The 25,128-nt window shown below is 51.6% G+C and overlaps 8 protein-coding genes across 8 annotated transcripts; 3 read left to right on the forward strand and 5 right to left on the reverse strand.

Moving 5' to 3' along the window:
- Positions 1–1,368: 1,368 nt before the first annotated feature.
- On the reverse strand, positions 1,369–3,397 carry COCSADRAFT_340084 (uncharacterized protein). Its single transcript, XM_007703313.1, has 4 exons — positions 3,017–3,397; positions 2,270–2,959; positions 1,979–2,224; positions 1,369–1,929 (listed from the first exon to the last, which is right to left on the reverse strand). Exons 1-4 carry the CDS (start codon positions 3,216–3,218, stop codon positions 1,538–1,540), a joined length of 1,530 nt encoding a protein of 509 aa, XP_007701503.1. The 5' UTR covers positions 3,219–3,397; the 3' UTR covers positions 1,369–1,537.
- A 1,254-nt stretch (positions 3,398–4,651) lies between these two features.
- Positions 4,652–5,413, forward strand: COCSADRAFT_27747 (uncharacterized protein; the record flags this gene model as incomplete). The annotated part of the gene is made up of 2 exons (XM_007702766.1): positions 4,652–4,777; positions 4,835–5,413. 2 exons carry the CDS (start codon positions 4,652–4,654, stop codon positions 5,411–5,413), a joined length of 705 nt encoding a protein of 234 aa, XP_007700956.1.
- Positions 5,414–7,519: 2,106 nt separating this feature from the next.
- On the forward strand, positions 7,520–9,213 carry COCSADRAFT_191510 (uncharacterized protein). The gene is made up of 2 exons (XM_007703314.1): positions 7,520–7,765; positions 7,834–9,213. Exons 1-2 carry the CDS (start codon positions 7,652–7,654, stop codon positions 9,043–9,045), a joined length of 1,326 nt encoding a protein of 441 aa, XP_007701504.1. The 5' UTR covers positions 7,520–7,651; the 3' UTR covers positions 9,046–9,213.
- A 536-nt stretch (positions 9,214–9,749) lies between these two features.
- On the reverse strand, positions 9,750–11,417 carry COCSADRAFT_172699 (uncharacterized protein; the record flags this gene model as incomplete). The annotated part of the gene is made up of 3 exons (XM_007703315.1): positions 9,750–10,214; positions 10,310–11,059; positions 11,109–11,417. The coding sequence occupies 3 exons, from the start codon at positions 11,415–11,417 to the stop codon at positions 9,750–9,752; spliced, it is 1,524 nt and encodes a 507-aa protein (XP_007701505.1).
- A 630-nt stretch (positions 11,418–12,047) lies between these two features.
- COCSADRAFT_120619 (uncharacterized protein) lies at positions 12,048–13,876 on the reverse strand. Its single transcript, XM_007703316.1, has 3 exons — positions 13,541–13,876; positions 12,880–13,486; positions 12,048–12,825 (listed from the first exon to the last, which is right to left on the reverse strand). Exons 1-3 carry the CDS (start codon positions 13,667–13,669, stop codon positions 12,320–12,322), a joined length of 1,242 nt encoding a protein of 413 aa, XP_007701506.1. The 5' UTR covers positions 13,670–13,876; the 3' UTR covers positions 12,048–12,319.
- A 583-nt stretch (positions 13,877–14,459) lies between these two features.
- Positions 14,460–15,507, forward strand: COCSADRAFT_340163 (uncharacterized protein). Its single transcript, XM_007703317.1, has one exon. It carries the CDS (start codon positions 14,633–14,635, stop codon positions 15,467–15,469), a length of 837 nt encoding a protein of 278 aa, XP_007701507.1. The 5' UTR covers positions 14,460–14,632; the 3' UTR covers positions 15,470–15,507.
- Positions 15,508–15,544: 37 nt separating this feature from the next.
- On the reverse strand, positions 15,545–16,650 carry COCSADRAFT_172702 (glycosyltransferase family 8 protein; the record flags this gene model as incomplete). Its single annotated transcript, XM_007703318.1, has 3 exons — positions 15,545–16,007; positions 16,094–16,529; positions 16,596–16,650. The coding sequence occupies 3 exons, from the start codon at positions 16,648–16,650 to the stop codon at positions 15,545–15,547; spliced, it is 954 nt and encodes a 317-aa protein (XP_007701508.1).
- A 1,388-nt stretch (positions 16,651–18,038) lies between these two features.
- Positions 18,039–24,985, reverse strand: COCSADRAFT_38184 (uncharacterized protein). The gene has a single exon (XM_007702905.1). The coding sequence runs from the start codon at positions 24,800–24,802 to the stop codon at positions 18,167–18,169; it is 6,636 nt and encodes a 2,211-aa protein (XP_007701095.1). The 5' UTR covers positions 24,803–24,985; the 3' UTR covers positions 18,039–18,166.
- Between the last annotated feature and the right edge of the window lie 143 nt (positions 24,986–25,128).

The raw sequence follows: 25,128 nt of genomic DNA on the forward strand, positions 1-25,128 counted from the left end.
GCGAAGAAGATCAGCGCAAAGTGCCTCTCTTTCTTTTTGCTTTAGTTTCAGTCTGATAGTGTACATTCTCAATGTCCATGTCTTGGTGTGTGTATGTGTTTCTAGTCGATTAATCATGCCGAATTGAATGTGTATAAGCCACGATTATATACAAGCCGGGGATATAAAAAAACTTTATTACTCAACCGCTTTAACTTGGGCGAAAAAAAATATAACAAAGATTAATTTCTGTACGGACTGGAATAGATGGGAGGTTAAGAGAATTAAAAAAACAACCCCCCCCCCCCCTTTATTATTGCTTGGGAAAAAAGCGTAAGGTAGTCTAGTCGACCGAGAGAGAGAGAGAGAGGTTCCTCGAAAAAAAAATATGGGATATTTTGTTTCGAATATTAGCTCCAGACTCATCTTGCGGTAGGCCCGGTGTGGAACTTCTCCAACTAAACCTTGCATTCTATAAGAATCTAGAGTTTCAAACAATGCCAATCCTTTCAAATGGGCCCCTTGCTTTAACCACAAGTAACTTACAAGGAGGGACAGTATAAAGAAGGGATACCGTAAACTTGATCTTTCTTACTACTACTACTACTACTACTGTGACTAAACCGCATATGATACATTTTTCTTTCCTCCCCGATACACTAGAGTGATATCAAAAGAAAAGTACTACTAGGATCAGTAACAAAGAAGAATTTCTCTCATCAACGCTAGATAGAGATATCAAGGAGGTATAGTTAGAAGACCATCGCCTGTAGAAATCTGCGCGAAACTCTTTGCGAGAGAATCTCACCATCTCAGGGGCGCCAATCTAAGCGCTGATTTCCAGCATAGATCGCTAACCTTGACCTTGGTTAAAAAAAGGTCCTAGCTACTATAGAAGGACAGTGAACACCATACATAATAAACAATCACCATGGAACCTTGTTACAAACAATATGGACCTTAGTTGTTCACAGGCTATGGTAAATACAGAGCATCCGTCCCTTTTCGGTGATATACTAGAAGTACAAGTCAAGAGATGCCTTTTTGAGTTTTCTCATCTTTTTAATCCACCCTGGAAATATATGGCGTATAAATTTTGTCCAGCTTGCCGGGTAATTACTCTCTCCTGCAAATAGATGATGCCCTACGCTCACATAGTAAAAATAAAAGTACCCTCCTCTTCGCCTCGGGAGACCATAAAAAAAGGCCGCAAAGGCCATGCTACGAGAATTTTTTCCATACTGAAAAAGGCCGTAAAGCACATTCGAAAGTAATCAACGCCACGCTCAGGGGGTTCAGTTGGCCTAAAGTCAATCAAGGCGTGTACACATGTCGATATAACACTGGAAAGTACACCCGCCTCGAACCCCTCGATGAGAAAGAGCAAAAAAAAAAGGTTAAGAGGAACATCCCGTAAATGTGGCATGACTGGATCCGGCGCTATATCGATAACGATTGCGCAAGTTTTTGTCCGTCTGCAAACTGTGTAGGATAGTGCCAAAGACAAGCTGTTGAGCAGAAGCGCTCAGCCTGACTGAGTTGGAAGAGAAATATGGTTTTAGCGGTGTGAATGTTCGTATGGGCGCATCCCACCAAACTCGATGCCCTGCATCGCATTCGCATGCGGTGGCACCCACGAAGCTGGCGGTTGTTGTTGTTGTTGTTGTTGTTGTTGTTGCTGTTGCTGTTGCTGAAGTGGTGGGAGCACGGTAGTGGCAGAACCAGGCGTTGTGGGATGCCCTTGAGCGAGATGACCAGTCATGCTTCCGTAGACGTGTGCATTGTTGGGGTCAACACGACGAAGAGCATTCCATACGGCTGTCAATTCGGAGCGAAGTAACTCGTTCTCTTCTTGGGCCCGTCGACAATATTCAGCGTCAGGTCGTAAGCGACCAATCTCTTCGCGAGCAGTCTGATGTGCTCTGGTGAGATTTCGTATGTACTCGATGGCTTGTAATTTGTTAGGAAGATACATGGGAGAGGCCGTAGCAAAGCTTACCTTTAGTAAGTATCTCCCACTTGCTTGATTTGCTGCCTGGCGAGTTGGGCAAGATGTTGTTTAGGTCATCAAACAAAGTCTTCATCTCGCTTCTGCGTTTTCTCTCAGCCATTTTGTGGCTCACGCGAAGCTCGGGTGTCCGACTATAGCTTCCGCCACCAGGAGTCAAAGGATTGCTGGGATCTATGCTCTGAAGATTCGTAACGCTACGATGTTGCATAGAATGATGGTGGGTACTTGGAATGTCTACATCAGTCAGTAATGTCACACGAGACAGACTGGGATACATGCCGTCATCTAGACGCTGTTGGCCTTGCGGTAATCTTGAGTCAGTAGCGTATATACTACTATTGATTGAAGTTGCAATACTGTTTTGACGCGAAGGCACATTTGAGCGGTCAATGCTAGACTCACCACTACTGGATGCTCTTTTGTCCTCATGCTCAAAATCATCTGCCGGAAAGGCCCAAGCATATCCCTTAGTCGGTGCCGAGGCGGTAGGATTAGGGGCTCCAGATACACTCTTGGGGTTTGGAGTAATGACGGGAGCGCGCCGTGGAGGGTGGTTGGCACGTGGACCATGGCGATTAGGCGACAGAGGGGAAGTGCCATTGGGGCGCGACTCGGGGTTTGCAATGCCTCGTTGCTGCTGCAGATTCGAGACGAGGGACACCCGGGATGCATTCTGGCTCTCATACGGTGACTGTGGATGGATGCTGAGATGGCCCATACCGACATTCATGCGGCTGTCTACACTGCTGCGTCGAGATTCAAGATGTGAGCTAGCATCAACACTTAGCCTGTTGTCAAACCCTTGGTTGAGAGATGGCAAAGCACTTGGTTGTGAAGACTGAGAGAAGCCAGAAGGATACCTCGCTGACGATGGTGTCTCTGGTATCGATGCACGCGAGGGTGAATCGTCTGAAGGGTTCAGAAGAGTTTGCACCTGCAGCCCCATGTGCTGAGAGATGGTAGATGAGTCTGGCGTGCACGTTAGAACAACGTGTAGGTGACAGGCAGGTGGTGTTGGATACTCACGTTTGCTTGGAGCAATGGACCAATTTCCCGAGTCGCGGATGTCCCGGCTGTCCAATTGTTGCTTTGGTTGGGCCGGACTGTGTTCGGCCGTGGGCAAGCCGTTTGTGAGGGTTGATAATGGTGGCAGTGATTGCTGTCCTTGAGGCAGTTTACCATGCACACCATTGCCATGCTGCACTCGCGGTTGGGCTGATGAATCCATGGCTGTGGGCTTTGCTCACGAGCGAGCTGTTTAATAGTAGCGGGCAGTGTGGCCTCTGCGTTAGCGAAAAAGGTCTCTTGGTAAGGTAATGGATCACAGGGTTGAATGGTGACGAGAGACAGGACCAATAGGGAGGCTGACAGGGTGGCGTGCAAGTGGTAACGGGTCAGGGCAGGACCCAGGGTCTGGAAGAGGGTCCAAAAGTAATGATTGAGAAATAAAAGGGGACCTGTTCCCAATGATCGACGTATAGTAGAAGCGTGGAACGGAGAAGTGAGAGCGAGGCGGGGTGGGAAGGATAGTCGAGCTGAGCAGGGGATACTGCTTTGCACCTGCTCCAACGAGAGAATGGCAGGCGATGAAGTGGGGCAGGGCAGGACAAAGCTACGCCAAGCCAGACTGGCACCGACTCAAAGGGCAAGCGCGATGCGACGAGGCACGCGGGAGGGCGCGCGCACGTCACACGTTGAATTGCGTCGACGACAGCGACCTGGACAGCAGCACCAACGGCGATGACGCCAGAGGCAGCACGAGGACAGGGCAAAAAAGGAGCGTGCGGCGGGTGCAATACTGCCACGAGAGCGTGTGGGAGTGGTTGCTGGCGGGCGCAATTGGTCCAGGGCGTCCAGATGGTGGGATTTAGGATCGGCACGACGGAGAGAGGAACTGTGGCACTCTGGCGTCAAGCGAAGCGTCGTGGCTGGCGCTCGAGCAAGAGGCAGGCCGGTTGGGCCGACTCAGTGGACGGGGAGGTGGGTGGCGTGGAGCTGGCGTGGTACACACGACGAGTTGACGTCTTACTAGGCTCAGGTGCGATGAGGTGAGGCGAGGCGTGAAAAGAAAGTCGAATGCGGGTGGCAGGTTCTGTAAGGGCCAGGGCGCGTGAGACCGAAGAATGCACCTGGGGCGTTAAGCACATTCGGCAGACAAGCAGGTCGGGTGCATGTCGCGAAGAAGGTGGGGAAAAAAGAACGAAGTGGGCGAATAATAAGAAGAAGCAGCAGCAGCAGCGGAAGAAGAAGAACAAGAACAAGAACAAGAACAAGGACAGGGAGCCGGGCAGGGAGAAGAAGGGGAGAGGGGAAGAGAGAAGGACGGGACAGCAACAGCAGTGGTGCCTTGCATAGACGGCCCCAGGCAGTTCCAAGGACGCTGGGGTGGGAACACAAGCGGGCAGCGGGCAGCACAACAAAGCAGCGGGCAGCCGGCGGTTGGCGGTCAGGGAGCAATGTACGACCGTCGGACGAGACCTTGTAGAGAACGGAGAGAGTCAAGTCGAGTCGAGTCTGCGAGAGCTTCGGCAGGGCCAGGGCACAGCCAATTAATGGATATGCTGGCGCCGAGCACACGAGCGAGCCACACGTGGGAAATCGTTCAATCGAGGCCTCGTGTATCTCAGCAGCCCGTCTAGCGGCGGCTAGCTGCACTTTAATATGGGCACCCTGTCTCGACGCGTGAACTGGTGCCCGCGCTACCGACTCTGCTCCAGACGGGGGACGCGGATTGACTCGGGGCGGCCAAGGGGGATATGGGCCTGCACGGCGCAGAGTGCCTACTATGTAATAGTACACTAAACTAGGTACAGTATATGTACAGTATACAGTACATACATACAGACAGACAGTATCGTAACACAGCGACAGGCGAGCAAACGGCACGACTACGACTACGACTACGACTACGACTACCACGCCTATTATTTAGCACTCAGACTTACGACGGCGGAAGCGGGATGCGAACATGGTAGAGCCTGGTCCTTTTGTCGTCACCGTCGCCCAAGCCGTAGTGCTAGCCCGCTGCCCGCTGTACCGCCACGAGGTCCCACATGTCCCTCTGCATATGCTACCCAACCGGCGAGTGCGCCGAGCCCAAGCAAATTCTGCGACAGGACAGGGCAGGGTAGGACAGGACAGGACAGGACAGGACAGGACAGCACTCACGCCTACGCCCTCGCTCTACTGCATCCGCCGCGAAACAAATCGACGTGGCCACTCCTCGCCGCCCAAGCTGCAGCCATGCCGCGCTATCAGGACCCTCTTCCTCCACGTTCCTCTTCCCCCCCCCATAACCCCGATCCACGCGCCCTTCCTTCACACGCGCGCCTCGCCTCTGCATCCGTCCGTGGCAGCACATGCGCCCCTCCCCTGTCCCAAGCTCCCGTCGCCTTCGCCTTCGCCATTGCCATACTCTGCTAGCCCCGTGCCTGTGGTGCCGGGGGCCCTCTCGCAGATCGCCAGTGACCGTTGCGCCCAGGCAGACTATCCAGCCATAGCCCTTCATACCTGCTGTTTCCATCCTTGGGCGCTCGAAAGAAGCTGTCTGACAAAACCAGGATTGCATGCGTCAGCCACCAGAATCATGCCACTGTAGCCCCAGCCCGTAGTCCTATTCGCTGCCGGTCCCGTGTTTCTGCTACTCTTGGCATCCTCAATCCACTCTATCCCGTCCACAAACAATTCACTCGTCCCTGCTTTCTTGATCGACATCCCAGTGCCCACTACGCCCATCCGGGGCAGACGAGATCCAGTATCCGTGCCATCCTGAGGTGACACGACGGAAGGCTAAACCCGCTTCTATTAACTCAGCATTAGTCTTGCCACCAACAACAGCATGGGTCACGGCCAGGCCTCGCTGCTGACTGCATTCTCTGGGACAGCTGTTCTTGCACCGCGTGTCGCTCTTTTGCCTCATGCCGACTTCGGCCCTCTATTACACCAAGCATGCAGCATATGTTGTCCTCTCCTCACTCTGTAATTACTTACTCGACTTGACCGTGCCACCTAACGCAGACCCAACCACCGGGTCCATACATTCAACGGCACATTCAACGGCACATACAACGGCACATACAACGGCCAGCTGCCAGCTGCCACCTGATGTCTTGTACCAGCACACTGCTCCATATGCTCTGTCTAACCAGCGTGTTCTGCAATTCCACATTAGTACCGTGGATCGCTGGATCACGGCACCAGCACCGTCGTCATCATTATCATCATAATCATCATCATTATTATCATTCCAATAGTATCCCACCGTCCACATGGCCCTAGCACCAAGGTGCTAACATTCCTACGCAACAAATCATCATCAGTAGTCTTTACGCTTCCGTCCCGCTTCGTACATGGATGTCAATACTTGGAGCTACAAACACAGCATCACTAGCATGTAAGAGATGTGCGCCTCATCAGACACAGACGCCGTTGCACATGCAGGGCTACACCCCCACAAGAGAGGAACGGCCCAGGGACCTTTTGTTGATAAAGCTTCAAACACGGCATACACAGTACATGCCACTCATGACGCTGCAGCATTTGAACACCTTCTTTCTGCATCATCATCATCATCATCACATGGCCCGGCACGTTATCCAGATGCGCCAGATTCGCACAGCAGACGGGCGTCAAGGACGGATGTTGTGCACTCACTACACAACGCGTCAACCTGCCAGCGGCTGGTATCCGCTCATAGGTGGAACTGTTGGGGCGCTGGGGGTAGTACACATGCAAGACAAGCCCAAACCCGTCATTACATGCTGAGTATCGGTTGGCAACAAAGAAAAACCCCCACCCCAGTCGGCCCACGACCCGTATGTATACAGCCTCCGCAATGCATTGATTCAAGGGCATTCGGTTGTCAAAGGGCTCAACCAGTTTGGGGTGCTGGCTAGTTTGGTTTGGTGCTATCCAATCCAGTCAGCTCGGCGCTAATAGGGCCATGACAGACAAAATGAGATGACTGCCGACCCGTCCTTGATACATGTGTATTCTGCACCTTGTCTCTGCATGCTTGCTGGTGACAAACTCGGCGTGCCATGGGCCCATGAGGGTGGCGACAGTACCTGAACAGGCAACATACCGTAACCTATCAGCAATCGAAGGACTGCAGCGCCGGCCACAGACTGGAGTGGTACATGCATATGCACATAGATACGACATATGTACATGGACCAAGTCCTACCTGTATGCCGTGCGACCATGAGTAGAAGAGGTTCCGCTTGGCGTCGACTGACTAAGGCCTTCATAGAAGGTTGGTTGTTAGCTTCGGGCGATGAGAAACCTTCTCGGGGGGCCATTGCCTCACGAATCTAGTAGCACAACGAGACTCGGCCTCGACGGCTTTTGTCGCTTCAGGGCTCCCTACTGACGCGACTACTAGCGACCCGAAAAGACGGCACGCTACGCGTATGAAGGTCATTACAGGCACAAGTCGGCCCGTTCTTCCAAGCTCTGTGTCAGGCGCTTGCACCGCCATGCTGCCGCACGACAGGGGTGGCGTCGGCACTGAAAATCTGCCTTCACGTGAGGATCGGCGTGGCGGGGAACCTGGAACACTTCCCTAGCTGCTGCCTAGCGGGGCAGGGCTTGCTCTGCAGACAGGAACACGACGCGTGAAGCGGAGAATTAAATTACGAGAAAAAAAGAACACGACGCACAATGGCTGCCGTTGATGCGTACCATGTCGATGCAGTAAAACACCAAGGTGAGGATGCACTGCTGCAACAAGCCATCTTCCCTTTTCTTAAACTTCCTCGGGAGCTCAGAGACCATGTACGCACTTCCTCTCTACGATCCATGCACACACCCATATTCTGCCGTACAACTAACAAGACATATAGATATATGACTATGCCTTTGCCACTCAAAGCCACCGTTGCCAGCGGCCCATTGAGCGGCGCAATCTAAAGTACTTCCAGCCCAGCGCTGCTGCCATTCTCCTCATAACCCGCCATGACTACTTCCTCCTCAACCGCCAAGTCGCCCGTGAAGCGCTCGAGGTGCTCTTCAAGCACCATACCGTCTATCTCAGTTGTGGACCCTTCGTACTCAAGACTCTGTTCGAAAAGATTGAAGAACCAAATGGTCCCGGCAGACAATGGCTCAAGTGGCTGAAAAAGATACACCTGGACTGGGAGACACTCCCCAACCTACGCAACTATCCCCCCGAGCGAGATGAGGCCCGAGTCGATGACTACTGGGAGCACGACCAAGTTGAAGTCGACGTCGACTACATCCGAGGCGCATACTACAACGCTCACTACGACGAATACGACCATGAAGGCCAACACTACGACGACAACCTATACGACCCCCCAAACATGCCTCTATACCCTTCCTTCCGCCACCGCACCCCCTCTCAGCCCCCCAACGCAAACGACCCCTTCGGCCTCTCAACCCACTACCCCTTTATCGACCCCAACCGCGATCCCGCACAGGGTGCCTCAGCAGTCGATATATCCAGCAAACTCGACCTCCTCGTCTCCCTCGAAGTAACACCCTTATTCACCTACCTATCCTCTCCTTCCTTCAACTTAACCAGTATAACGCTCCCCCTCGCCTTTATATCCCGTGAGTCGTACCACCACCGCCACCTCTCCCGCCCGGGCTACGCGCTCCCTGTGAAGATCCGCTACTGGATCCAAGTCTGTGTGCATGCACTACTTATGCTCGTTGCTCCACGTGCACTTGGCGCGGCGGAGGGCTCCTCGACAACGACGAGTCTACAGGAAGTGCGTGTCAGGTACGCCCCCACGGATATCTGGGCGTCGATGGAACCGACAGACGATCTGGGACGTATGGTGGATGAGGGGGTATGGTTCGACGCTCCCGACGAGGGCCAGGAAGATGAGCGCCAGGGCCAGGGCGAAGCGTTTCGTGCTGTATGGGAGGGCATGAAGGCGAGGGTTCCGGTTGAGCAGCGCAAGGAGCTAGGGAAGCGCTGGGGTCTACGTGCCTCGGTCTCGTTTGTGCCTTGGGATGGCGAGATTGATAATGGCAGGGTTGGTGACGAGCTTGAGGTCGTGTTTACGAGGGATCATTCCCCCCGATAATTATGCCGACGGTTGACATGTTGATTGAGTGATTTATTTCGCTCGCGACGTTTATGTAATGAAGGTGGGCAAGAAACTGTACTATTAAATCAAGGACAAGTTTCCCGAGTAAAAGACCTGGAATACTAAGAGGCAAAATAACCAAACTGTTTCATTTCAAAAGTGGGCTTTCGGTATAAAAAAAAAGGTAATATCCTGAGCCCCCCTCACCCTTCTAGCGTTTGAATTTTTGCATGTTGTTATTATTGCAAAAATGCCTATACGCTTCCTCTCTCCTCCTTGCTCAAGACTGCAAAATACATATTGTCCATTGCAAAATAGCAAAATCGCGTGTAAAGAGCAAAAAACGAACCCCAGGTCAGCCTTGGGTATCGATAAAAGACAAGAAGAAGAAGAAGACTAATGTACACTCAAAATGGCTTTACAATCTCTTATTGACGCCGCCGCAATCCCGCATCATTAGAGGGTTTTGGGGGGGGGGGCATCTGTTAATACAAAAAAAGGCTTTCATGGCGTAACTCTCCCCATCTTCATCCCGAGAAAAAAACGAAAGATTGACAAAAACACATACACACACACACTGAGAGAAAAGACAGATGTAAGCCAAGCCGCAATCCGTCCGGCACGTGGGAGCCAAGCAAAAGGAAGACCGAAAAGCGAGCGTAAATGCTGACTTCCCTATTTTTTTTATTACCCTTTCTTGTTTAAAAGTCCCAGAAAGACTTGTCAGCCGTCTTGCGCCCACCCATGCCATCACCCTTGGTCTTAATGCCGGCCTGCCTACCCGTGCTCTCTTTCTTGGCGGGACTCTCGTCGAACAGGGACCAGGCAGCCTCGGTGCCCTTGCGGCCGCCCATGCCGTTGCCGGCAATGTTGATGCCGCGGTTCTCGGGCGAATCGGCGTGCGTGCCCCAGTGTGTCTTCATGGAGCTGCGGACCGCTTGGCTCGACTTGATGTTCTCTTTCTTGCCTACGCCGGGGCTGTCTTCGGTCGTGTTGGTGATGTGGTCATCGTAGAGGCCTTGGCCTTGGTCTTTGTTGCCCGTTTTGCCTTTGATGGGGCGTGCGCGCTGCCCCTCGGGTGTACCATCGTCGTTGAATTCAAAGTGCGCATCCGCATCAGGGCGGGCCTTGTGCACTATTGGGCGGCGGACGGGCGAGACATCGTCCTATAGTGGAGACATGTTAGCATCTTGTTTCTTCTCTCAATGACGAGCAGAGACGGAGATGCAGCCTCTGTCTCTGCCTAACAAAACAAACTAACCTCATCGTCGCTCCAGCCAAAGTGTCGAACGGCCTGGGGGTGCATCTTGGGCTTGGACTTGTCGGGGGTAGCAAAATCGTCAAAGTCCCAGTGCGCAGAGTTCTTGGTACGGAGCTGGTTCTGCCTTGGTCGTAGAGCCTCCGGGGCTTTTGGCGTCTCCTCGCCGTCACCAAACTGGAAGTGGTCATACTTCTTTGAGTTTGTCTTGACACTCGAGGGCGCACTGGTGACAGATTCTTCGTCGTCTTCGTCAAACAGGCGGTTGGGCTTATAATTCTTTCCAGCGCCTGATTTGGCTGGGACCTTCTGTGATGGGGTAGGCGAACCGCCCTCGGCGGTAGCGAACAACTCGGAGTACTCGCGTGGCGGAGGTTTGGCGGACTGCGCGCGGGGCGCTCCAGGCTGGCCTGTGTAGGATGACTCTTCTTCAGTCTCGCGTGGGGCAAACAGCGAGAGCGACGCGTGCGGGTCATTCATGGCATTGCTTGTCGACCTCTGCGAACGCGAGGAAATGGAAACCTCGTCTGCGCCGCGAGAAGCGGCTGTTGTTGGGCGCGACGAAGCCGCAGACTCGGGCTGAGAAGCAGAGGCATTGTTGGATATCAAGCGGATCTGTTCGCTGGCGTCCCGAATAGGCCAGTTGCGCGATCGCGCGCCGATGACGTCGATCTGCCTGAGGAGCGAGCCCTGGTCCCAGTACTGGCGAATCTGTGTGATCTTGCCTGCGTGATCGAAGTGGACCACGTGAACCTGTTCGTGTCAGTATCGGTGAATCGCTTGGGTAAAAGCCAATGCATACCATGGGGAACGTGGCGGTTCGGTCTGCAACAAAGTTGTCGTCTAGGCCTGGGAGGTATGCGCCGCCGCCGTTGCTGAACTCAATGGTCGTCTCCACATCAACGCTCAGGGCGCGATTACCCTCAACGGCGTCGAGGATGTTCTGCTTCGTCTTCTTCAATAGCTTCTCCTGAACCGACAGGTGCTTGATGATGGCGGTCGCATCGCTGATGCTAGTTGTGGTAGAGATGTAGTGAAGAGATGCGTTCTCAGCCAGCGCGCTTGTTGAGGGCGTGGCCAGGAATCTGGCATACGTGTCGCGGAGCGTCATGACGCCTTTTTTGTTGTTGTTGTTGTTGCTGCGGTATGCTAATTGCTGTTGTGCGTATGGATGATGGATGGTTGCTGGCGCAATGGCGGCTTCTGGAGGGGCGCGATGGGGGGATGGTGGTACAGATGTTTGTGTGTAAACAAGCAGAAGCCAGGCGCGCGCGCAACTAAGTACCTATGTATGGATCGAGACAGTGGAGATGGTGAAAGGGGAAAGACCTTACGGCCCGCAGCAGCCGCAGCAGCCCCCGGCTTCTCATCTCAGCAGTCTGTTGTTGCTGCAGGGGCACTCCCGCCGTTGCAGACACGCCCCACCTCCAACAGCCACCAAGACCAAGACGGACTGCGGAGATCCACGTGGATAACTATGTCATGCAGCTAGCCATAATGCTACAGAACTATAATCCATCTCCGCTAACACTCTTCTCGCTCTTTGCTATCTGGCCATGTTTGTCGACTTGGGAGGATACAATTGCCATCTGCTTACGTCTCTTCTCGGTAATGTCCACAAACGGCGTGTTTCAGATCGCTTTGATGTGCCCGTACAATCTCGGATGCCTGAGCGCTGATTTCACTTTCCCCGCCAGTGCTTTTTTTTAGGGGCACACAACACCTGGCCAGCACACGAGCTACTTGGGATATTCTTCATTTATTGGGTACGCTTGACATTGACAAGCAGGACTCTCCTTGTCAATAGCATTATTTCGCTTCTACCCAAGCCTGTCACAGCACACCACCCAGGCCAACTCAAGTGTAAAGGGGTATATTTTGATGCAAAGCCATGTCCGCCATCAAATAGAAGTTGGAGTATTCAATTTCCCACACACAAAGAATAGGAAAGCCACACTTCGTCCAAGACAAGCAGTGTAGCCTTTACCCCACGCTAGACCACGCTTGTACCGTCTAGTCATCCGAGCCATCCTCGGGCAGATTCCTCAGCACGTCTTCCACAATCCTAATCAGCTCGTCCACATCTGGGCGTTCACTTGGTTCCAGTCTCAAGCATTTCCTGACCACCTCCTTTACGCTATCTGAGATGGCATCCTCGGGATTGGCCTTTTGCTTGCCCCTTTGGATGCCTTCGTCTGGGAACCTCCAATCTCCACCCAGCACGCAAATACTTAAACTACCTCCAGTCTCATCTGATCGTGCTTCGAAAGGGCTCTTGCCTACAAGACACGCGTACAATGTGCAACCTAGCGACCATATGTCGACTTTGGTATCAATGACGGAACCAGTCTTGACATCAAATAGCTCAGGTGCGCGGTAAGGCATTGTCGAGTGTTCAGCAGCAGTATCTTGGACTTGTAGAGCAAGAGAGCGTGATGTGATGGGCGTCGGTGAAGGTGCGAGGGAGCCAAGATCCATTAGGATGGGTGTCTTGCCGTCGTCATCTATCATAATGTTCCCTAGTGTTTCTATTAGTCTTCGCGATTGAGATGTTCATGTGATGGGCCACTTACCTGGCTTAATATCCCTGTGCGCATATGCTCTTTCTCCGCCAGGCGCAATGCCTTCGTGTGCCGCTGTAACCTCAGACTCCTCAAGAAGCCCTTCGGCCTCTTGCTCGTCATCTTCGTCATGGTCGCGATTCCGTCTGCTTGGACGCATCTCCATACTCTCCGCAGCCTCTGCGTCTGCCCTCTTAGCGTCTCTCCTGACTTTCTTCGCTTTCCCCTCACTCGCCCCGCCTCCGGGTCCTCCTTTGACCTTATATTGATGCATCGCTTTGAGAGCTTTACAAACGCCCAGAAATAGCTCCATCAGCCTGCGTTCCGGGAATTTTGTGTGGTTGACCAGGTTCGCATTGATCATGTCTTGTAGGTTGCCGCGGCGGTAGTACGGAAGGAGGATGTAGACGGTCTTTGCAGACGGGTCTGACTTGTCGGTCTCGACGGAGTAGTCGATCGAGTGAATAATGTTCGGGTGTGGCGCAAAGAGTGAATATGCCTCAACCTCTTTCAGCGCAAGACTGACACTTTCTTGTCCAAAAGGACATCTTATCTTCTTTAGCGCAAGCAGCTGCTGATTTGAATTGTCTTGCACAAGGTACACATAGGAAAAACCACCCTGCGTTGAGATCAGTTAATTGAACACAAGTTCAACCGCGCCTTGTGAACTTACCTCGCCTAGCAACCGCAGTATCTTGAAGCTTCGGCTATTGACTTTCAGTTGAGGTGAGCTTGGAAAGCAAACCATGCAGTTTGTGAAAGAATAGACGAAATCGAGGAAGTATGTGCCTAGTGACCCCATGGTTGCAGTTGTTGCAGTTGCGATACTCTGTTTGCCAGCTATCAACAACTTTCGGGGCGCGATACTAGCGTAGAGGCCGGACGCGCGGTCGATGGACAAGCTTCGATTGCACACCACACCGCGAATATTGCGAAACTATTGTAAATACCGGGTACAGTCGTGGGAATTGTGAAGATGGTGTTGCTTGCTGAGACAAGGCGCAACGGTGTTCGGAGAAGCTGACGACGTGGTTCGTCCGAGATGCGCCAAGGGTGTGGCTGTGAACTCGTAGCTCACGTCACGCTTCTGGAGGCTCGACACCCCTCCGGCCAAGGCCCCGCAGACTATGAGCCGCTCAAGCATAGCCGATATGTGCGAACCGCAAAACATCAGTCTTGGATTATTCATGTCGTAGAATAGATTAGATATAATTTACAATTTCTTCATCTTACGTAAGATCCATCGGGCGTATAGCTCAGTGGTAGAGCGCCCGCTTTGCATCAAGCAAAGTTGCGGGAGGTCTGGATTTCGATCATCCATCCGTCCAATGTCGTGGACCAACGAGTGTTCGTTGATTTCTTTTTTTGTCCAGCCTTCCCCCCCTCCATCCACCAGCCATAAGTTATGTTTTTGCTGAATGAGAATGTTACCAATAACTACTTATAGTTAATGTAGTGTTGTGTTTCATGCTCGCCTCAATCAATCAGAGCACTCAAATATCAACGGTGTTCAGGAATAAAATGCAGGTTGGCAACTTGTAGCCCACTGAATATAGCAATAATCACAGCTAGAGATGTCTTCCTGTTGGACATATCACCGCTATTGCTTCCGACAAGTACGAACTGTGGCCCGTTCGGATTACATGTACGAAAGTCGGTGACCCCGCAGAAAAAGAAGGTATACCATCCCGCTATTGTATCTAGTGTGCTCCTGCTATGCCACCGGGTTGAAGAAACCCACTAGATCTCATGTTGCTCAACGCCTATGAGTAAGCACCACGAATACCAGCAAGCCACCCATCAGAAACTCAGACGCTGTCCAACAATGACCACCACTCCCACCGGTCTCCTCAAGCTCCCCCTCGAACTCCGCCAACAAATCTACCACTACGTCCTCGTCCCAACCCTCCAAACCCGCACGATTGCCATATCTATCACCCTTCGAAACTACTCCTACAAACTACACGGCTTAGAACCAATCCAAAGCCTCATCTTCACCAACCGCCTCATCTACCACGAAACCCTCCACTACTGCTTCGCGCACTTCATCTTCCACCTCCACAATGGCTTCTACTCCATTCTGGACCTGATGAGCCAATTCTACCTGCGGATCGGCAAACGAATGCGGAAGCTGGTTCGGTATATTGTGATCCCGCGGTTCAGCGTTGACGCGGTGTTTTTCCGAGATGTGTACCAGTGTACGAGTGCTAAGAATAGACCCGAGAAATACAAGGAATTGGTGGAGGAGATGGAGATGGCGTTTAGGATGCTGAAACGCTTTAGGGAGCTGGAGGAGGTGCAGTTTGGGTTGTATTTTCCGGAGGTGAGCAGGGATAAGGGGATTAGGCCTTGGGTTGGACGGGATGATGGGGAGCGGGAGCGGGAGCGGACGGGAACAGAGCAGGTGTGGGATTCGTATGTTATGGGGGTTTTTGGGGAGGTGAAGTGTTTTCCGCCGAAAGGTAAGATTGGGATTTGGTGGGAACGTTTGCCAGAGGATCTTTCTAGTACGGAATCACTGCAGCTTCAGGAACATGGTTTGCAGCAGTTGAGGGCAAAGGCTGCGCCTATTCGAGTTGAACTCGTGGAAGCTCCATCGTAAATTATTTGGACAAACCGCTACGAAAAACGAACGGATTGCAGAGATAGTATCTCTTTTTCTCCATACGCCCCCAATTTAATACTCGTCATCAATCCCAGCCTCCTTTTCAGCCTTTTTCCTCTCCTCATTCATATCCCAAAACCACTCATGCGTCACGAGATCCGCCTCGTTATGCACATCTTTCCCATTCCACGGTTTAGGAGCCAGAATATAATGAACATTCTTGACCTCCTCATCTCTCCAAATAGAATCATGGACGCCTTTCCAGCGTAGAGTCTTTAACGCATTGTACACATACGGCAGTCCAACCCATCGGCCACGGAAGAGATCAGAAAGTAGCGACTGATCGGCAAAAGCGTAGTCTGCTGTTTGTGGCTTATCCAGAGTTTTCAGAATGAGGTCATATACTGCTTTGCTGGGATTGACGACCTGGAGGCCGCCGTTCATGTACTGAAGTCCAGTGGTGCAGGGAGCTCCAGTTGTTTGCGCCTCATCCGGTTTACCGTGTTGATGTGTGTAAGCGCAATTCTCAGGGACCCTACTACTCGTCAGCGACTTATCTTCTAGTAATAGTGTTTGAAATAGAAGAATTGACGTATGTGTGTTAACAAGATATAAACTTACCAATCACTGGGATAATGTGCTCTCTTCAGGGGATTGCACACACATGCATGCGAAGCTGCAAAGACCCTATCGCCCTTGCCTTCGAGGGCGGGCGAGTCGAGTTCAATAGTCATCAGTTCGTCCATGTTGCGCATGACAAGCATGTCACTATCTAGCTGGACGATTCGCTCGAACTCTGTTAGCCCGAAAGGAACCATCTTGGTCCAGCAGTCGTAAAATCGTGGGTCATTGCTATAATCGTTGCCAGCTGAAGGTAGTAGGTAAGGAACGTGCCGCTTGCGGATGCCGCGGCGGTCGAGTGCCTCATGAGCTTCGGCTGGTAGTTCATCCGTATACAGTACGATGAGCGGGTAGAGAGATTTGGATCGTTTCAATGAGTAATCAAGTGTTAAAAGACCAGTGAGGTAGGCTGTGTTGGTGAGGAGTGTTGTCCAGACTGTTCATTGTGAGCAAAGTGCAGTGATGTGTTGGTTGCTTTACCAGGCCGTGCCATGTGGCTTACCTCGGGGTGGGTGGTCGCCCACCGGTGTGTCCACGCTAATAGCTGAAGGTGCCATAATCTCAACAGTTGGAATGAAGCTCAGATCGGGTTTCTTAGACTGCGACGTTAGCTCACTCTTGTGATATAGGCCTCACAAGAGGGGCGCCGCTGTACTTACCCAGGGGCCAGCATTAATATGATACTACTTGGCATCAGTTCGGGCGATGGTCAGGCATACTCACCTTAGTACCAAATCGGTAAAATGGTGTGATAACCCGACGCTAGCTTGCCTCTGGAGGAGATGGGAGTTCATGTAACCGGTGAACGCATGCAAAGACGACAGGGGTATCGAATCCCGAAGGATAGCCCTATGATGGTGTGGGATTCAGAAAAAGTAAATCCTATGAAACAAGTAGAATAAAGAGACCTTATTCCTGATAGTGCACACACAGAGTACAACGAAACATCAAATCCAAACTGTGAGCTCGATGAACAGTCTGTCATAAATTATAAATCCAGCTGCGCCAAGGTCGGTAGGCAGGCATGTTCTCGGACTATCTGTATATTGTAGCATCGTTCTGTTACTATCCGCCTGATTGGGCAAGGAATTAGACACGGGACTTTGCATTAGTCCATGCAGCCGCTCTCTTTTTTTCTTCGGCCAAGTTGCAGGTTGAAGCAATCGCATACATACATGAGACGATTTCGTGTCATCAAACACACCAGAGTACGTACCGATTACCTTGGCAAGCTGGCATTAATGATCAACACGATGACTGTATGAGTCTGCTGCAAGAGGGACACCACGTTTTTTCCAGGGTCCTTTTTTTTAGACCCCGCACCAGTAGTTCCCACGCGATTCGGTCCGATTCCAGACTGACTTCGGGTGAAAAGCGCTCGACGCGTCATGGTTTAGAGGCCGGAATATTCAGTGACTATCTCTGTGATGTACCGAGACTTATCCGTTCGGAAAATAAAATCGGAGATGATGCTAGTAGTGGCTGGCAGAGATATCAATAATGCACATAAGATATCTGTAGTTGCCCTGATATCACTCCGACTTGAGCATCACATGCTTGTTCTCTCACTCACTGCTGTCTCGACCCCTGGCTCCCAAAATCCGCGCAATTTGCTTACAAAAAGACGAAATCACAATGGCCGAGCCATATATCAATGATACTACATTAGGAGATCACGTTGTCCTCACACACAGTCTTTCTATTGCGATTTGATCAGAATTCTGATGTAATGCAAAGGACTTGATTAAGCCGCTTAAAGAAGCTATCCGGGATTTTTCTTTCGTCAGAAATTGGCTTCTCGATGCCGACTACGCAGCCGGCGTCCCGAAACCAAATGTCCAGTAAAACTAACAGTAGTCTCCCGACTCCCTAATTTCCTAGCTCATGTCTTCACTCAAGTACCAGAAAAAGAAAAACAAATCATAGATAAACAATCATAAAATTAGTTATAATTATATCCCACTCAACTCAATCTTTCAACGCCCAACGCACCCTAATAATCCGATTTTTTCCCTTTTCATCAGCCAACAGGTATATAATCTACCACACAACCTCATACTCCCCTTGGCACCCCTACTCCTCATCCTCCTCCTCGTCACTATCCTCCTCCATCCCCTCCGCAGCCTCAACCTGAAACGTAGGCGCCTGATCAACACCAAGATAACTATCACTTACTAGATAAAGTGTCAACTCATGACTACCGGGCTTCTCCAGCGTAAACTCCAGCACCGTCTCGAGCTTCCGTAGGATCGGTACTTTCTTAATAGCAAGCAGCGTGCGCTCCTTCTGGTCTCCAAGCACAAGCCACCAGCTCTCCGTCTTGTCGGCAGGGTAAAACGGAGCGTGGACTTCGGTCTTGGGCTCCTCGTCTTCTTCGAGGTTGCGCGTGACGCGGACTTTGAGTTGGGCAGGGGTGTTAGAAGCGATGTTTTCCGGATCGACGAGTTGGTGCTCGAGCTCGACGTTGGGGTAGAAGTTGTTTGTGAAGTTTGCAATCTCGGCGAGTTGGCGTTGGTCGACATTGAGGGCGGATATGAGTTGCTTGTAGTCTGGGTTTTCGTCTTCGTCCATGGCATTGATGAAGTCGTCGACGTCGTTGATACCGAATTTTTGGGCGGCCTTGATGGTGTCGGCGTCGAAGTGCGGGATTTGCTTGAGGGGAGAGTCCTTTTGCCACATTGCTTGAACAACCATTTGGGAGAGCTCCATGGCGGACATGGCGTTGAGATGTGCTTCTGAAGAGAGGACGTCGACACTGGCGCTGAGAATGGTAAGAACCTTTCGCAAGACAGTCTCTTGATCCTTGGCTAGATCGATAGGCAGCTGCATGCGTGAGAAGTGAGCTTGGAGAAGGACAAAAGCCTTAAAGTGCGGCGTCTCGAAGTTTGGCTCTTGCATCTTGAATGGAACACGGTCGTAGATGCGCTGGAGAATGTGATCTTCGTGTCGTCGGATCTGGATGTCTTCAAACTCTGTGGCGGCAGTGATAATCTCCAGTACGCCCTTCAAGCTGGTTCTACCATTCAGCGACATCATGAGTGTCTGCATCGTAATGAACGAAATGTTGTAGTACGCTGCAATCATGCATGGGTTGAGTGGTGTAATGGCATCTTCATCTTCGTCATGCTCAATGAGGTTGGCATCCGTCAGCTCCTTGAGGGTCTGTTCGACCATGTCGGACAAATGTGCACTGAGTCCTTCGTGAGAAGTGTCGTGAAGGTTGTAGTAGCTAGGGTTGGCGAGTAGGCGGCGGTAGAAGTATGTGTATGTCGACCAATCAACAGCCTCTTGTGTAGACTCAATCGTCTTTGCGCTGATCTCCGCGACAAATGCATCGTGGAGGTAGTCATGGAGGTAACTCTCAATCGGCAGGGCCTCGTTCAAGAACTTCTTATAGTACTCGCGCTTCACTGCAGGCAGCATGAGCACACCCTTGGCTGACTTGTCCAGTCCAACTCTGCCAGCCTTGCCAAACATCTGCAGAATGTCGCTGATGGGGTAGTCGACATATCTGTGTTCACGCCCCTCGTAGAACTGGGTACCTTGGACGACAACAAGATGAGCACTGCTGTCAATCTCCCAACAAGAGTCTCGTGAAACAATCATAACCTGGATAGCACCAACCTTGAACAGGTGCTGGACAGCCCGCTTATCGAACGAGTTGAGAGCCTCATGGAAGTAACCGATACCGTGAGAAAGCGAAGTCGCGAGCGCTTGCTCATTGATCTTCTCGAGGATGGGTTGGATCTCCGATAGGTCGACATTGAGGAAGCGGTCTTCATCATCATCCGCAATGCACGCGTTGAACAGATCAACAGCAGAGTTGCGGGCTTGCTTTCTGTTCGGAACGAAGACCATAGCCGGCTTATCGGGCGACATTTGCGTGATGGCAGAGTATGTCGGTCTCGCCATGGCCATCATCAGAGATGGGAAATGGGGAATGGTGAACGATTGGATCTTGAGCTCGAGCGGTACAGCTCGGATAGCTGGGCTGAAGTTATAGATGGTGTGCTTGTTTGCGCCTATCCACTCGCCAATGTCTCGTGCGTTTGACAAAGAGACACTCAGTCCAACGATACGCAGCTTTGACTCGAGCTGAGTCGCCATAGCCTGCATACGAGAGACGACAATCTCGTACACATGACCATTGGATCCGCCAAGCATGTGCAATTCATCAGTAATTAACAGTGACACAGACTGCACGTTCTTTCGGCGCTGCCATTGACGAGAGAGGGAGTCCCACTGAGAAGGTGTAGCCAAAATGAGGTCACCCTTCTCAAGGAGTCGCAGATCTGCTGTAGTTTCGCCAGTAAGCTTGACAATGTCCTTGCCTCCAGAGAGACCCGACAATCGCTCATTCCAGTTCTTGTACTGATTGTCAACAAGTTCCTGGAACGGCGCTAGGTAAACTATGCGGGCTTCGTCACCAGAGCCCCAGTGTCGCAAAATGGCGAATTCAGCGCAGATGGTCTTTCCAATACCAGCAGAAGCACCAATGAGCGCATTGTCGTCTGTGGTGTAGAGGGTGTTGAAAGTTTGCGTCTGAACCTTGTTGAAGCGACCGATGTTCTCATACAAGCCCATGTATTCCTTCCTCTTCAGAGCAGAGACAGGCAATGGCTGCAAGTCTAAGACAGGCGTGTGAGCAGGAAATTTCGCCGGCAGGATAAGCTTCTGGAACGAGACAGCGAGCTTGGTCTCGGAGGCCATCCATCGATCAGAGAGGACTGTGACGAAGTAGTTTGGCGGCATTGGCTCGTCAATGGGTACTGTGATCTCAAGCAGATGCTCATTGACGTCGCCATCAGCATAGTCACGACGGAGAATGAAGGTATCGTGGAACAGAACTTGTTCACCATCGCAGTCTTCAACCAGAATCCAGAAGGCTTCAGAAGTTCCGTGAAGCTCGTTATCCCAAACAAAGTCTGGCCGAATGGTGAGTTCCAGACGAAGTAGCGATCTGGTTACCGGGCGTGGTGTTGCTTCAATCTGAAGTCGGGGGAACTTCTCAACCAGACCACAGACGAGCCTGCCTGCCTTGGGCATACCAAGCAACTCGCCCATGCTTGGTGGATCAAGGCCAAAGTAGCTCGACCAGCTGACATCAATACGCTCTGCTTTCTGCACGATATCGCGGGGGCAAGTGGGGAACTGTCGTAGAGGAGTCATGGTAGGCCACATGCGCTTCTCTGCCATCTTGCACATGTCAAGAGCCAGCTTGGCAACTTGCGACCAACCCTTCTTGAGGCAAATCTCAAAGATTGCGCGAAGAATACGTCCAGCTGACTGTGTGACGTACACCAAATCTGCCATGAGCGCCAGACCCTCGAGCTTGAGACGAGAGATGTAAGCCTGGAGAAGAACGTTGATTTTGGCCTGAGGCTCTTCCACACCCTCCTTGACAGGAATAGGAACTTTTCCAAGCAGCTTAGCAAGCTCCAACTTCTCGTCTTGACGAACAGGAATGTACTTGAACTCCTCGCTCAGTGCAAATACTCGGAAAAGCTCAATCGCGCTGATACCGGGCTGAACATGCATATTGTAAGTCGCCATAGAGTTATGGGTGATGTAGTAGTGGGAGGCGATTCTTCCGAGTTCGGTAGGGTTAAGGGCTCCGGACTTCCTGTCGTACTTGATAAGACTGCACTTTTCAAGAACATGCGCAGCTGCGTGAATGAGGTCTACACGTCTTTGCTCCAAAACCGTATCGTTCTCGTACTCGGGGCCTACCCGGTACAAAGCTGGTGACCGAAGCATTCGAACAAAGAGGTATGTGTAGCCAAGCCAGTCCACAGCTTCGTCTCTGCTCCGGACGTTGCCCAGAACAATCTCAGCATTAAGGTTGTCTGCAAGCTTACTGATGAGTTGCGACTCGATAGGTAGCTGCTGGTTGAGCAGTGACAGGTAGTACTGAATCTCAGACTGTGTAGTGATGATAATACCCTCTCCATACGTATCGTATTGAGGTCTACCAGCACGACCAAGCATTTGCAGAACGTCTTGTGGACTCAGTTCAACCCAGCTACCCTTCTCGGGAGAGTAGATCTGTGTTCCCTTGATGATGACTGTATGCGCTGGCAAGTTGACACCCCAAGCCAAGGTTGCTGTACACACCAACACTTGGATTGAACCATCAGCAAAGAGATCTTCTACAGAGGTACGGTCCGCTCGCGACATTCCAGCGTGATGGATACCAAATCCGTAGGGCATGACGTCCTTGAGATCGGCGTTCTGTATCGACTCGGACTCCTCTCTCAGAATTTCACGACTAGCAGCGTCCGATCGGAGAATCTTGCCTATAGTCTCCTCTTCAAGAGCCTTGTCACGAATGTACTTAGCAGTCTTTGCAGTTTCCTTTCGTGAGTGTACAAAGATAAGCATCTGGTTGCGGTGCTCGCCGACTTGTTCGAGAACTTTAGTGTAGCAGACATCGTTCATGGTCTTCAACTGCTTAATAGCCTTCTTGTCTGTAACACCGATGAACTCTTGCTTCAGGGGACACGGCCTGAAAGTACCGTCGAAATGGAACAGTCCCTTGTCGGGGTCTACACGAAGGAAGCTTGCAACATCGCGGTAGTTGGGAAGAGTAGCACTCAAACCTACAATGCGTACGTGATCACCGGTCTGTTCACTGTGTCGAAGGGTTCTGCTGACAATGCTCTCAATGACTGGACCACGATCATCGTGAAGAAGATGGATTTCATCAATACAGATGAGGCGGACGAGATTAATGTAGCTTGTGTCGGTAGCCTTACGAGTGATGACATCGTACTTCTCAGGAGTGGTGACAATGATCTGGGTCTCTGCGATTTGCTGTTTGGTAAGTTGACGGTCACCAGTAAGCTCAGACACCTTGATACCATACGGCTCGAGACGCTTGCCAAAGTTACCGACCTGTTCCGCAACCAAAGCCTTGAGCGGAGCAATGTAGATAATCTTGAAGTCATCAAGGGCGATTTCTCCCGTCTGGGGGTTACGGTGTTTGCCAATCTCTCGCAACATGGTCAGCATGGCAACGTTGGTCTTTCCGGAACCAGTGGGAGCGCAAATCAGCATGTTGCCATCGTCGTTGAAGGCGGTCGGGAAACACTTTGTCTGGATACGGTTAAGCGATTTCGAGTTGCCGAAACCAGGGCGCGCCCAGTCTGGAAGTTCGGAGGTTGGCATAAGTGGCGGTTCGTTAGGATCGCGCTTCGCCTTTGGTGCAGGGACGTGAATCTCTTCATATCCCTTGAACTGACGTCTTGTTGATCCTTGAGGCAGCTTGACATTCGCATTCGTCATGAGATGGTTACCTTGATCAAACACGATGTTGTCCAAGTTGACAAGTCGGCTTGATGGTTGTAGGCCGCCAACAATGCCCTCTGGTTTGGCGTCGGCCATTTCGACATCGTTTGACACATCGGGAAGACTGATGTCTTTGAGATTAAACTTCATCTTTCCTGTGCTAGCACCCTCTTCTGCCTTGATGCCCGTTTCTCGTGCGCGCAGCTCTTGCAGAATTTGTTGCTGACCGGCAGCCTTCATCTCCCGCTCAACAGCCGTTCGCTCATCATTATCTTCTGCAGCGCGTCGCCACCTTGTAACCCAAACGACCCTATCACGGTTGAGAACAAGTTTGGCGACCAGCTCGTGATGTTCGTAATCAAAGAGATCCATGAGGTCGTTCTCAATCTCACGCAGCTCCTTCTCTTCACCGTCTTCCGAGACACCCGCAAGAAACTTGAGCGCTTCCTGCGTCTTCTCTTGCTGTATATGCGCATCCTCATAGATCTGTCCAATCTGCCGTTGTAACCAGTATGCGTCGATCTCGTGTGCAGGAATGAGCTGGTCTGCGCCGTTTTTGCGATCCGAAATGGCCGCATCGCCTTGTATTATCGTCTCCTCAGTGTCCGCAAAACCTGTGTCCTTTGCATCGTCGCCTCCAATTTGTTCTATTGGCGCCTCTGCCTCATCCTCTTCATCCGAACTGTCGGCATCACGCACTTCAAAAGTCTGAGGGCCATCCTCGTCCTCCTCTTCATCATCGAAGACGACAGCTACACCCTGGTTGTCGCCAGTATCTGCGCCATCGCCATCCGCCATCTCCTCATCGCCCCCTTCCTCGTCGTCTTGTGCATCGTAATCCGTAATCTTCTTGCCGAGGTTCACAAGCTCGTTGAACTCCTTTGCGCCCATAGAAGTACCTAAGAGATCGTCCACCTCCTTCTTCTTGTCAAAGTCCTTCATAGAGTCATCCTTGAGGTATTCCAGAACTTGATCGGCCGCACTTCGCGTGGTCGCAGGGTCGACATCGCCAAGAGCTCTGCTCACAATCGTCGTAATGAGTTCGAAAGTCTGGCGAGTAGCAGGTGTCCGGGGCTTGTATGTGAGACCTTCGATATTCAGGTCGGCGGTAGCAATAGCCCCAAAGGCGCTTGTGCCATCATCCCGTTTCCTCTTGCGCTGCTCTCTTTCCAGCACATCGCCACCCTCTCCAAGATTGCCTCGCTCGACACCGGGCCCCTTGAGCTTCTTAGTTTGCGCACTTGCACTGTCACGCGCAGTACGCGCACCCATGTCGCGGATGTTGATGCGGCCTGCGAGCGACTCGGGGTCACCAGTGTGTTCGTCCGGTCGGCGCGACGTAAATCGTCTGTCGGCCTGCAGGACCAAATTCGACATGGCCGCATATTTGAACTGCGCGAGGTTGTTTTGATCTTTCGACATGGTGGCGGTGGGTATCGTGGTATTGCGCGGCTTGCGCTTTTGGTCTCGTCTTCTCGAGCTGTCTACACGCGAGATATAATAAAATACACGACGAAAGAACGAGTCGCAGTCCTATCAAGATCAAACGAAGGAAAAAAGTTGTCCGATTGAGTGTGGTCGGGCTGTGGACATGCCCTGGTGGTGGATATAAATGAGCGGCGGCGGAATCTCGAAAAGTTCAATGATAGAGCTTCCAAAGGCTGTAGTCAGAACACGTGACACCGCATCACCTCCGCTATCACCAATGAACCCATAGCCCTTGGATGTCACACGCGCACGTTTTTCAG

This window comes from Bipolaris sorokiniana (assembly GCF_000338995.1).
Source record: "Bipolaris sorokiniana ND90Pr unplaced genomic scaffold COCSAscaffold_9, whole genome shotgun sequence".
Lineage (NCBI taxonomy): Eukaryota > Fungi > Ascomycota > Dothideomycetes > Pleosporales > Pleosporaceae > Bipolaris > Bipolaris sorokiniana.